This window comes from Metopolophium dirhodum, chromosome 1, assembly GCF_019925205.1.
Source record: "Metopolophium dirhodum isolate CAU chromosome 1, ASM1992520v1, whole genome shotgun sequence".
Taxonomy (NCBI): Eukaryota; Metazoa; Arthropoda; class Insecta; order Hemiptera; family Aphididae; genus Metopolophium; species Metopolophium dirhodum.
In genome coordinates this window covers 118386581-118400918 of record NC_083560.1, presented here as the reverse complement: position 1 = coordinate 118400918, position 14338 = coordinate 118386581, and the positions used below count along the sequence as shown (strand labels likewise).

The following is a 14338-nucleotide window of genomic DNA, read 5'->3' as shown; positions in this document are numbered from 1 at the left end:
TAAATATTATTCCGGTCGGGTGATAAGCTGATAGCAGCGGCGGCGGCGGCGGCGGCGGCCTAGCGAAGTCGAGCCGGTCGTCGATCGATACGACGTCGGCGGCGTTTTAGCATCCGCCGCGCGCTCACCGGCCTATTATAATATTATTTTGTTTAAAACATAACAAAATAAATTCGTAATTTATATTAATAAAATAATAACCACGACGGTCTCACAGTACTATAGGTATGTATCGAAATCAAATAGGTAGAAAAAAACTGTCAGTGTAAACTTTAAATAATATAATATAATTGTATTGTCATAATAATACTATGTTTTTATATTTTTTTTTTATTTGTGTGGGTTTGTGTACGTGTCTGTGTGTTTGTTCTGAGGGGGAGGGAAGGGATGGAACGGTTTTAAAAAATACCTGTACGCTATACCGATGCAAAGATATTATTTAAAAAAAAAATATGTCAAAAACTGATTTATTATTACAAAACAAACCGGGGTAGTCACTTTGATGTGTAGTATAGGGCTCTTCGCCACCGAGTAGGTCGCATCGTGGATGTGTTAAATTTGAATTCAATGATAAATCAAAACTATACCGAACGGAGACCTGTCAGCCTAAATTTCCAAGAATATTTTATTTTACCGTGGTATTATACTGGTATAGTTTAAACTAATTTTCGCAAAAAACAATTCGTGTACATTATATTATATTTAATGTTTATATTTCATATAATGTTTTTACTTGTTGTTATTGAATTATAAGTTAAAAGCCAATCTCTGAATTAATATCCGTTTACTTTGTTTTTAGTATAATAATATGAATAATAATAAAGAATCACAGAAGTATTATGAAATAATGAATTACATCTACATGCTGTACTACAAACTAGACTTAAAAAGTATCAGAAACTGTATTACATTTACAATATAGGCTACATAATATTATTATGTCATATAGACCATATTATTATTTATTATATTAACATTTAAAAGTATACAATTCTATACTGTTTATTTTTCAAAGTTTAACATTATCGCTAAGCCAGAGATGGATTTCCACAACGTATCCAGGTGTACACCTTCATAATTCAAATTTATAACTCTTATTTTCTATTAGAATGTAGTACAATTTTTTTTTTATTACAATACAATTATTTTTTTAAAAACATGCATTTTGATCGGATTTCTTGTAAGAACTCTCAGACTCGTAGTCCAACGGAGGACATTGAAAATGTATTAAATTATGTGCTTGTACGTGATTATTTTGTTTACTGGCGCATTCTGTAACCCATTTAATGACGTATTTTATTTGTTTCTCGGAAAGTGCTGGTCCGATTCCTAACATCACACGAATACGTTTTTCAGGATAATTTATTTTTGAGTCGACATTTTTATCTACTAGTGGTATTTCTATTGATTTTTCTGACTTATTTGAATACGCTTCACATTCCTCTACTGTTTCTTTATTTTGATCGAAAGGCCCATCTTCCGGCATGTCTATGAACTCACACTGTGCAGATTCCGATAACTCGTTTAATGTTAATTGATCTTCGTCGAATTTATTGTTGTCAGTTAAAGACACTAAATCTTCTTTGGATGAGTTATTGGATTGATCACTGTTATTGGATTCCGAATGAATTGAACTTTTTTCTAACGCCACCGAGCGATTACTTTGTTGATCAATATCCGAGTGGTGAAATCCGTCCGAACCGCTACTAACTTCACTATCCGAACTTTCTTTATCATTGGTCATGTAAGTAGTTTCATCAAAGATCTGTTTAATGACTTTTATGTTATTATTATCATCATCCGCAGTATTAAGATTCAAATCGGTTTTGTCTAGCATTGAAAATTCAGATTTTGATGACTCGTCGTCTCCTAAAGATTCATCCGCAGCTTCAATATTTGACAATGGTTCATTTACATCACTAACTAAAGCCATCATAACAATGAAATCTTTGTTTACTTCAATGTTTGTTAAACTATTAATATTATATTTGGTTTCTTCGTTAATCTCGGAATCAATCTCATTTATATTGTCTTCATATTTTATCATACTCATTTCATCCAATACTTCAGAATTTATTTCAGTATAGTCATTATAAATGTCTTCAGTTTGAATTCCGAAGTCATTTTTCTCGTAATTTGTTTCTGTTAATACTAAAGACGGAGGGTTATCAATAATTTCTTCATTACTAAGTTCACCAAAGCTCAGATGCTCGGATTTCTGTGTAGTATCTGACACGGAGTCAAATGAAATTTCTGATTGTGGATCATCGCATATCACACTTTCAACACTAAGTTGTGACAAGATTTCTTGATCATATGGATTATCTTTTAATTTATTTATTAATAATTCATAATGCTTATCATCACAAACTGTGGTAATCATTGGGGTCTTGATCATTGGTGTACGTAGAATATCTGTTAACGATTCGGGTCCATGATCCATATTTACGTCTTTCCAAATCATAATGCCTTCTGCCGATTTGATATCTAATAAATTGGTTGCCGGTTCCTCAAATTCATCGTGGCAAGAAAATTCGGTTTCTAAATTGTAGATTTGAGAAGATGTAGAATTAAAGCATTCACTATCATCTCGAACACTGTTTTCTTCGTAATTTTCTATTTCAAGTTCGACTATTGAATTTTCATTTGACGATAATACTATGTCTACGCAATTAAGCCTTGCCAAATATTGATAAATTTCCACAAAGATTTCCAATAAAATACCACTTGAGTCATCTGTAGACAACGTATCGCACAACAATATCATTGTACCTTTTAGGCTATTGTTTAGGTAAGCTGCTGCGATTCCTATAAATTCGTTTGATTTGATATCATTTTTAAAATTACCAATTTTAATTATTTCCATAAATATTTTTTTCTTAAGTGACAAAATATTCCACATTGCTTCTATTCTATCATAAGTCTCATATTCATCAGATAAAGTCTTAGCCAGTGCCTTTAATGTGTTTGGAGTCAAGCCACCGGGTCCTAGTTTTAGATCGGGGGGATCTAAATATTGTTTCACGGGTGGTTGTTTACCAATAGCCTTTAAAGAAAAGTAAATTTGAGACCATAGAAGTAAATCTGAAGGTTGAGTACGTATTGCAGCTTTTGTCCATTCTGACAAGATTTCCGTCAAATAAAGAGGAACTTCGATCTTACCAGTTGCAATGAAACGATTTTTAGCGTTACAACTTGTATTTTCAAACATATTAGTATATCACGCGTACAAACATTTGTAAAATATACTTATATACATTAATATAGTTAAGTTATAAATAATATTCTTAATATTGCGTTGTATTTGTTAAGCTTTTTCCTTAGCAATTACAAAAACTAAAATTCAATATATCGTTTCTATCAGAGCAATATTTATATTTAATAACTAACAGCTGTTTAATTCGTTTAAAGAACGAACGATCTGTTTATGTTGCAAAATATGTGGTTAAACATCAAATATTTAGGTAGGATTACACATTACACACAATTTGTTACAACCCATAACCAACTTTTTATTTAAAAATCATAAAATGTATTTTATAAACAGGACTTGTTATAATATTATAATACTATTTTTAGAGTTCTTTAACAACCGTAAAGAATTCAGAAACAACTGTTTTGTGCAATAACCTTGTTTAATATATTATTATTTTAATTCGTCTGTGAATTGTCTATTTTTCTTATTGTGTTAAGTAAACAAATCTTGTTTTATAATGCACCACTATTAGGTACACAACACACTCTAAAAATGTGACCGGGTAATTGGTAAAACTACTACTGTCGCATAGGTCGCTAGTTATAGGTACATATTTTAATTGTTATGTTACGTTTGACCTGAGATAATTTCAAAATTAGTTACCTATTATAGGAAATAAAAATTTGAACGAAAGTACATTAGTCTTAGCTAACAAAATATTCTGAATAATTTTTTATGAAAAATTAGATTATTAAATTAATATAAATTGTGTTTATAAGAACTATTGTTCTTTAGTCGAAGAGTATGATATATTTACTATGATATTAAATTATATAATTATAATATTAATATGTGCATACGAAAAAATAAAGAAATCGGTAAACATACATAATATATTGTATAGGTACGTAGTTACTGGTGTAAATTAATATTTAATAACATACTATTGAGTTTATATATTCTCTTTATTTCTTAATCGCTATCTACTTAAAAAAAATACAGTGATTGGTTTGAAATTATATTAAAAATATTGTCTTAAAAACAAAATATTGATTGGCCTAATTATAATTAAGTATAACTAATCAGTATCCAAAGTAAATACCAATAAAGTAAATATTTATAAAATTACTTATTATATGAAAATTAACATTATAACACATACATTAGAACTACAAAATATATTCAAAAATTTCAACCTTGTAGAATATATTAATTGTTTAACACATAAAAAAAATATTTAAATGTGGCTAAATAGCTTTTTTAGTAAACCTAAAAACGATGGATGCGATGCCACAATTCAGAACTGCACTAACGAAGATAAGGTTGACGAAGATAAATTTAACGAAGATAAGGTTGACGAAGATAAAGTTAACGAAGATAAGGTTAACAAGGATAAGGTTACCGAGGAAAAGGTTAATGAGGTAAAGGTTTGCGAAGAATCAGTCAAAATCTTATCAACAAACGAAGAGGAGCCAATAGTTAAGACTGATTTGCAAGAACGAGTTGAACACGTAAAAATAGTACACAAAAATATACTAGCAATACAAAATAAACAAGATTTAAATTGTTCAACTGACACTACAAACGCAAAAAAAAATGAAGAAATAAATAATTGTAAAATAGAAGCTGTCCTAAGGATTATACCAGTTATCGAAAAAAATCTACAAACACTTACCAAAAAAGTAAATATAAATCGATTTGTTAATAAAATGTTTTAATGATTTTTGAATTAATGTAGGTATCTTGTCTATCTGGCTTAGTTAATATGAAACAGCTCAATGCCAAAATAGAAACTGACCAAAACATTATTTTAAACAATTCTACTATAAATAGTCCAAACTCTTTAAATAAATTGAACGTTATGGAGAATACAACAACTTCGAAAAAGAAAGATATTACACTGGGAAAAGTTTCCAAAAAAAATAAAAAAACAACTAAAAACAAACTAAGTGTAACAAAAAAAAAAAAAAAAAAGCTGGAAAAACCGGAAAAACCGGAAAAACCTGAAAAAAACCTTACCAAAACTGTTAAGGAAAATGATCAAGTGACAAATCCCGAAAAATTAGCTGAGAACAATACTAAGTCAATTGACCAGGTGACAAATTATTTGGATGGGCGATTGGAATGCTTTTTTACAAAAATACAGTCAGCATTGTCGCAATTCAAAATTGATAAAATAAATGAAAAATGCGAAATTATGGTTCATCTATCCGGACTGGATAATAAGATGAACACAAACGAAATGAACATTGATAAATTAATGTCCAATGTGCAACAGTTAAGTAAAAAAAACGAATGTGAAATTATGAAAAAACAATCAAGTATTAAAACAGAAAATAAACAAGACTTGCAAAAAAGTATAGACGATATTAAAATGTGTATTGATTATCTAATACAACCAAATGCAATTGATGGACAACAAACTCAACAGTGTACCAATACTCCAAACACGAACGAAAATATTAAAAACAAGTGTACCTCAGATCGGTGTGTTTGTCAATTAGTAAACAATGCTAATGCTGCTAATATACAGAATATAAATTCAAACGATGGTCACAATCAACTAAAGAACGGTGATATAATTTTATGTGAGTTTTTAAAAGCAAAGCTAACTATGGAAATGTTTAAACGGAGTGATCAACAAAATAAAGTGCGTGAAAATCAATTTTCGCATAAAGTTGACAATAAAAAAATTAGCCATTTGTCAGTATGTTCAAAAAAATTAAACAATATGTCAAATAATAGTGTAGGAAATCAAATCGACGAGAATACAGCTTGCAATTTATCAGTTTGTTCAACCAAATCAAACCATATTTCAAATAATTGTGCTGGAAATCAAATCATCGACAATAAACTGAGCACTACAACAGCGTGTTCAAAAAAATCGAACCAACTAAAAAATAATTGTGTCCAAAAGCAAAATGAAGAACAAAAAATGAACCAAGTTATGTCCCAACTATGTCCCAAACAATCCATCCATCATTTTTCAAAAGCCTGTATTGAAAACGATATTAAATTAAACCAATCAACTTCAAAGAAATCAGTTTGTGGAAAAAACCAAATTTGTGAATTTCTTGCGTCCCAGCCAATTCCAGAATGGATAAGACGGAGCCAAAATATCGTTGCATCGGATAATCCATGCAACAATCCACCGACAAATTGCCATTTAAATTCTAGTAAGTTATATAATATTGAACGAATAGTTAAAGACAGTCGTGATAAAAATAATACAAACTGTACAGTTTACGAAATTACACAGAAACAAGATGTTCCAGAAGAAAATAAAAAATGCCGTGCTTTTAAAGAACACCCTCTAGTGCCATGTAATAGTCTTGAAAATAAACCTTCGAACGGGAAACAATAAATTATTTATATTTGGTAAATAACAAATATTCTGTAAAACTAAATTCATTATTAATTATTTTTTTTTATTAAAGAAAAACGAACTTGCATCCAGGATTGTACGTGTACACTGTACGTATATGGTATATACAGCTACAAAAATAATAACAAATATTTATACCACAATAGGAGACAATATGCTAATACAGTTATAAGTACCTATAAACAAATTAAAAACTATATTATATATTAAAAAAAGAATGGTGGATCATCTGATTGTCATCGGTAAGACTCATCATACAGTTGATAGGTTCGTTGTTAGAACAATGGTAAGGGAAATAGAAAAGTAGTATGAATTTCGAGAATATTTTACATCGAGCAGGAACGTTCAAGTGTATAAGTTCTAAAAGGGAAGGGGAGTCTTGAGTCTATATTATAAAAACGCATAAAAAATATATTATATTATAAGCAGGGTTCGGACTTATCTAGATAATTATTTGTTCATTTTTTATCTTATCTAGATAAATAGTTACAAGGTTAAATTAAATTTTTCTAAACATTCATTTTAGATAATTTTTTTACTCATCTAAATTAGTTCATCTAGATACATGTTTTATTGATAAAAATCGCAAAATTGTACAAACGCATTTAAATATTTATACAGATTTTCAAACCAAGTTTATGGTTTATAAATAATGTAATTATTTTTTTTTATATCATTATTATTATTATTATTATGTTCCTAGTGCCCAACTAAAATATACCTAAATTTAGAACCCATTTAAAAAAAAATTGTTTTTTTTTTTTATTTAGATAAAAAAGTATTTATCTTTATTTTTATCTAGATAAATATGAGTTAAGTTATCTTTTATCTCTATCTAGATACATTAGAGTTGCATTATCTTTATCTTTATCTAGATAAAAAACTACTTATCTAATCCGAACACTGGTTATAAGAATTTAAAAAATATATATTTGTCTTAAAAGTTCTTACACAAAAAATCAAATACAAGTATTTAATGCTTAAATTAATTAATTAAAATCCATTTTCTAATTTTCTAAAACGAAAGAATATCACAGATTTGGGCTTTTTTCACAAACTGATTCCTATTAAATCAAATAGATAGGTAGGTAGATTGGAATTATCTATTATGTCTATGAAAAAAATTTTGAACGATTTTTTGGTAACATATAATTTATGTAACTATAAATACCTAATTATTTACCAAGTGTGAATAAATTGTTTAATTTATTTTTACAATTTTGTAGCAATTACTAAGTGTGAACTTTATCAAGGGTTTTACTTTTTAGTTAGGTATGTCAATGACCAAACAAATGAAATTTTTTTTTATAATATTTATCTATATACCTACTCTATATTGTCTTGTGTTTGATTTCATACATTTTAGTGGAAAAATGGTTGGTGTCTTGAGCTGCAACCATGGGAAAAAGTACTTTTCTAGTAATTTTTCCTAGTAAAAATATTTTAATTATGATTATTATAAAATATAAAAACCAACTTTATTTAATATAATATTATGTCAAATATCATAATATACATAGGTACACACATATACCTATAATAATATGTATAATATATGTTTATTTATAAAATTAAATAATTATTTATTTATATTTAATAATGAGTTTGAATGATGTTTCTGTTGCTTGTTTCAGATCACGTAACAGATTAATAATTATGCACATTAAAACATTTAAACTTGCTTTAATAATATTGACTTTTTTATGAAATTTTCTGATTTACAAATAAAAGGGCTAATAAAAACCTTATAAAAACTAAATATGTATTATTGGCACTAGAAATGACTTTAGATGAATAATAATATAATATAAAATTAATTTAACTGAAATAAATAAAATGTTTAATTGCGTTAAATCTATACAATCGAGTCCAGCTCTTTGCTTTCAAACATCCATTATACTCAGTAGAAGTGCGTACAACAGTATTGGATCGCAACCGTATTTAAGCCAGGTTTCCACTATACCGTGTCGCGTACAGTTGAATATTATAATATTTAACTTGTACAGTATGTAACGTGTTACCAACAGTTTGTTACCTATCTAAATACCTAATGAATGTTGTACCTCTACGCGTATACGAAACGCAACATGACACGATGTAGACGTGTATTATAATAGTACGTGTACGAGGCTCAAATAACATTATCATTAGTTATCACCGGTAGGTGATCGGAGTAAATGATTATTACATATTATAATATTATAGTTGTATGGGATACCGGGTCAATGCAGTTATATATATATTTATATATATTTATTCGTATACATTGTAATGTTATGAACTATGATTATATTACACGAATAGGTGATATATGCGCACACGGATGACCGTGCACAGAGAACGGATGTTTACGTGTATTGTATAATGTTATAGCGTGCTCAGATAACATATTATTATAATATTCAACTCGGCGAACAAACCGACGACCGAGCGAACCGTTGTGACCCGTTTGGCCTTTGCCGAGACTCTAGGTGTTTTTTTTTTCTTTCAAATTAACACGGCCGCCGGGCGCGCAAACAAACGCGTTAAAATTTTTAAATATCATTAAAACGTAGGTAGTAATAATAGTTAATAAATAATTGTAAACGCGCAATCGTTGTGCAGCGATATGCAATTACGGCGACGGCCGCGAAGACGTGTTAAAAGCCGAATAAAATCGCGACGACGATGATAACAATATTACAATAATATTATAATAACGATAAATGATAATTTATTTGACATTGCGGGTAAGTACCTGCCTAGGCAAGTGGCATGGCGGACGCGCGGGGTAAAGGCTCGGCCAAAATCACACGTCGCACCTAAACATTGTAATAATATTGTACACGTATATAGGTACTCTAGACAACAATGTTAACTGACGGTTATTTTACTGTTTAAGACACTTTTAAACAGTATTACGAACACATTATGTAAGTATATTAATATTATGATTACATAATATTTTGTACACGAAAATGTAAAAAATTATTTTAATTTGATTAGGGAGGCAACTATCCATTGATAGAACCCTTCGACCTCTAACCATGACCGATTTTAAGCGCATATGGGTATAGTTGTCAAGTGTATTTTATAATATATTTAAAACTTAAATATTTATACGAGTTATGATTTAGGTCGTTATAGAGCTAGGAGATATTCCAGCAGTACATAATATAGGTACCTAAGTGATTTCGCACGGCGAGCAGCTACAAATAGTAAACCTATCCGTTTAGTATTATATTAGGTATACAACATAGGTAAGTAGTTTGTTTTTTCTGATTATTTTAAAAAGTACTGAGAATTTTCAATTTTGATCTAAAAGTACCAAGTAGATCATAGCCAGGCACCACTATCAAAGTTGATGATCAAAGCATTTTATGTACTAAAAAAAAAACACATAATTGTAAAATCAATACATTTATTACTACTCTCAGAATCTAAAATTAACCTATAGCGCCCGTCTATCGGTTACTCCTTCGTTATCTTTATTACACAGTATTAGATAAATATTATAGGTATACATATTAATAATTAATGTAAACTTAGTTCCAAGTCCAATAAGATCGATAATGTAACACAAACTACAAAATATAAAAGTCACCTACATTATACAATATGTAATAACTAATAATACAAAAACGCGTGCATAAATTTATATATGCATTATAGACTTATAATGCAAAAACCCTAAACCTGCAATTTTGTTCAAAATAAAACGTTATTTAAATTGATTTAATTCGCTTGTTTTATAACTTGTTCCTATAGGTACATGAATATTTTCAAAATTATTTCGTGTCTGGTAAATTGTATATTTAATGAAAATTTCAAGTATCTACGGTTATTTATTTTAGAATTACAGCAAATAAACAAAAATTGATTTTGTTAAAAACTGGTGTTGCGTAAAAATTCTTGTTTTTCTCTTATAATTGTTTTTCCCGATTATTTTGAAAACAACTTCGACTCTTCTACTTTTTACCCTCCCAGACCAGCTAGATTCTAATTTTCACCAAAAAGGTTAAAAGGAACCACCACCAAAGTTGAAGATCGAAACATTTTTTTCTCTAAAACGTGGACTAGAACACAAAAAAATAAAAATACATATACTCATCATCGTAAAACAAATTTATTTATCGTTTCGCTCAGAATCTATTTTAGAAATCATTTTTTCCCCCTTTGGTCATATGGTATCCAAATCTGGGGCCAAGCCAAACCATCCAATATAAGACCCATACAAGCTTTCCAGTCTATATATCTTAGACAAATAACTGGAGCCCCATGGTATATGACCAACGACGCATTACATAAAGATCTCCAAATCCCAACAGTCAACGAAATAGCAACTCGTCATTACAAAAAGTTTCACTCCAAACTGCACTCGAACCAAAACCTTTTAATTTCCCGCATGTCCTCTATAACCATCCCCAACAATCCTCCGAGGAAGTTTAAAAGAAAATGGCCAAGAGACGCTCTTGCCTAACAGTCTCCATATTATATGAACCCATCAAATTAAATAGGAGGTACTGTTGATGGACGGTTTTCCCCCCTCAAGACATTTAAGTCATTTTAATATTACCTATGTTATCAAATTTACTTATTATACAAATTGTATAGATTTTAAATATGCTTAAATAAGCTAAAAAACATTTTGGTTAACGTGTTACGAAATATACTAATTTTTTCAAACTAAAACAACTAACTTGTTTTTGTAAACTACCTATAGCAAATGTATAAAATATTAAATAACAGTCTTGTTAATTGGTCTTAATATTATAAATAAGACATCTGGGCAATGTAACATTAATACCTACTTCCTCACACATTGTTGAAATTATATTATTAAATCATTATTTTAATTTTTATATAATATTGTTTTAACTATACAATATTTTTACTATGATTATTTAATAACTTTTTTTCCGAAATAAATTTTCATAAAAAAGCGATGTGCAGTTTTTTCAAAATTGTGACAAATTTGTATTGATAAAAGCAAAACCTGTATTTCATAATATTATACTTAGGATTGTTGTTTAAATAATTGTAAAACGAAAAAACACTAGATACGAAATAGTTTTGTCAAGTAAAGTCAATGTCATAAAGTAGGTACTTAGTTAGGTACCTACTGAAATATGTACTACAGGTTGAGGGCGAACTGAGAATGACAAATAAAACGTACATAGCAAACGATATAGGTATAAAATCATCATTTAAAATATATTTCTCAATAAATAATATTTTTGTTATGCACGTGGTTGGTGATTATTAAACATTTAAAATTATTGATTAATTATTAAAATAATATTATAATGTATGTACAATCAGTAGGTATCTACATTGATTAGACAAAATAATTAGTAGGTATCAATTTAAATAAAATAATATATACGAGTACTAGTTATCAGAAAATACTTCATATTATTATTGAATTATTAGTAAAAAAAAACTCTTAGAAAACAATCGAATGATAAAAATACTATTATAATATATCGGATGTTATAAATTATAAAAATGTATTATTTTATATTTTATTCCCAAGTATAACTGTATAAAATACCACAAATTAAAATGGATAATATGGTCGATTAACATGCATGTATTTATATTGAATAAAGGTATACCATAATATTATCCAAAACTATTATAATTTATAATAATAATATAATGTTTGTAGAATTTAAAATAATTGTCTTTATAAATTACTTAGTTAAGAATGTTTTATGGTTGAAAAGTTAAATTGGTAAATATGTGCAGACATAAATGTTAATTTATAAGGATGCGTGAGTAATTTAAACAAATATTCGAGATTTTATATAGCCTTAATTGTTGTACGAGTGTATCCGTTTAGATATTATCGTTAATACTTAACATACCACATCCACTATCCAGAATACTTAAAGTTTAAAATATTATGCCATTTAAAATATATTTAAAATAAAATACTTCACATCGCTGTGCACAGAGCATGTGATAAATACGATATAAAAACAACGCCCCTCCATATCTCCGAATACGTTTATAATATACTTATATATTGATATAATATTATGTTTAGTAGGAATGTAGCCATTAGCCATGCAGGACTTAGAATAAACCTATAAAGTACCTATGATATTTTGTCAACTGATTACAGCTTATGTTATATGGCTGTGGCATATTTTCAGAGTTTGTTGTGTGTACAGGAAATACATTCCAGACAACTATAAACATTTGAAGGTAGTTTGCGTCTATAATATAATATGTACTCGTATATCGTTCGACATTAATGAATCGACAGCAATTTTTTACCTCAGACGGGATGATCTTCTGATTTCCATTACCGGAAATATAATATATTATTGCATATTATATTACTTATTTATACGAATAGATAAAAATAATCAACGTGTACAAAATGACGGTATTTTGCATTTTATCGTCCAGTTGATGATATACTAAACACGCATCACCAGAGTGTTTAACTATTAATTTTCAGTAAAATGTCAGGTTTTTTATATAATAAACGATTCCCGTGCGGCATGTTGGCAACAGACAGATTGAATGATATTGTCAATGTATAATATTATAATCGTTCATTAATACATCATTATTATTAGATGTATAATGCTCAAGGCCGGGCGCATAAAACTATCTACCTACCTAGATTTAGTAAATTTTGTTCGAGTCGGTGAAACAGAATTATAAATAAATAAAAAATACGCATATTATCTTATAATACGATAAATAAGTAAGTTTAACGTGATTTTAGTATTTTACTAAATACTATATACATACTATATACTATACACATTGGAAGTTACCTACGTTTGATGTAATTATAGTTTATTACTTATTAGTTATTACCTATAGTAAAGTCCGGACTTATATGCATTTTCTTTTTTTTTTTTTTTAAGAGAACCTATGCAGTTAAAAATGATTAAAAATCTTCGACAATTTGTTAATTAGAAGAGAATACAAAGAAAATTGTTTATAGTACATATATTATACATTTAAGGAATATCGGCATATTTGAAGAATTTTAAAAATTTCAGCATATATGTATAAAATAATTTTTTTTAAACAATTTTTCTATATTCTTAAGTTTTAATAAGCTTTTAGTTGTTGCTATATTATGTTACATTTAGCTGGAAGCTTGGAAAACTGTTATGTGTGCTCAACACGCATTCCTATTTCGTATTCATATAAATTTGTGACGATTCTTTTTCATATATAATGTTACTTTTTTTTGGTTTTCAACAACTCTACATCCTACTTATTATAAATTAATGTCAATACGTTAACATTACGTAAAATTAATATACACAAAATAGCTCGGGAGGGATCCGTAGAAGCATTGTTATACATTCGTCTCATCAAATGTGTTCTAATTGTTGAGTATATCTAAATCAATATATATTCCTCATTTTGGTTTTCAATCTATGGCACTCTCGACTCGAGGAAACGAAAACCGAATAATAGGTTTTAATAAAATTTATGGGCCAAATTTATATTATTATTATTATTTGCGTGAATAATTTACACTGTATACGTGCGTAATTTGCGTACACGGTGACAGCTGAGATATTTTAGTTGAATATCTATATGTTTATTTAATATGTTTCATCGTTTTTTATAAGATTTTTAATTTTTAAAATTTTGATTTCCTCCCAGACATGATAATAAGAAAAATAACTCAATTTTCAAATTATTATTATTATTTTGTTTCTCAATTAATTGAATTAAATAATTCAAATAATTTAGTAAAAGATTTATTTTTCATCGTTTATGTCATCACTAATTTG

The 14338-nt window shown here is 28.2% G+C and overlaps 1 protein-coding gene across 1 annotated transcript; it reads left to right on the top strand.

Moving 5' to 3' along the window:
- The first annotated feature begins 4437 nt into the window (after positions 1-4437).
- On the top strand, positions 4438-6560 carry LOC132933983 (protein PF3D7_1417600-like). The gene is made up of 2 exons (XM_061000259.1): positions 4438-4878; positions 4935-6560. The coding sequence occupies exons 1-2, from the start codon at positions 4438-4440 to the stop codon at positions 6558-6560; spliced, it is 2067 nt and encodes a 688-aa protein (XP_060856242.1).
- Positions 6561-14338: the final 7778 nt, after the last annotated feature.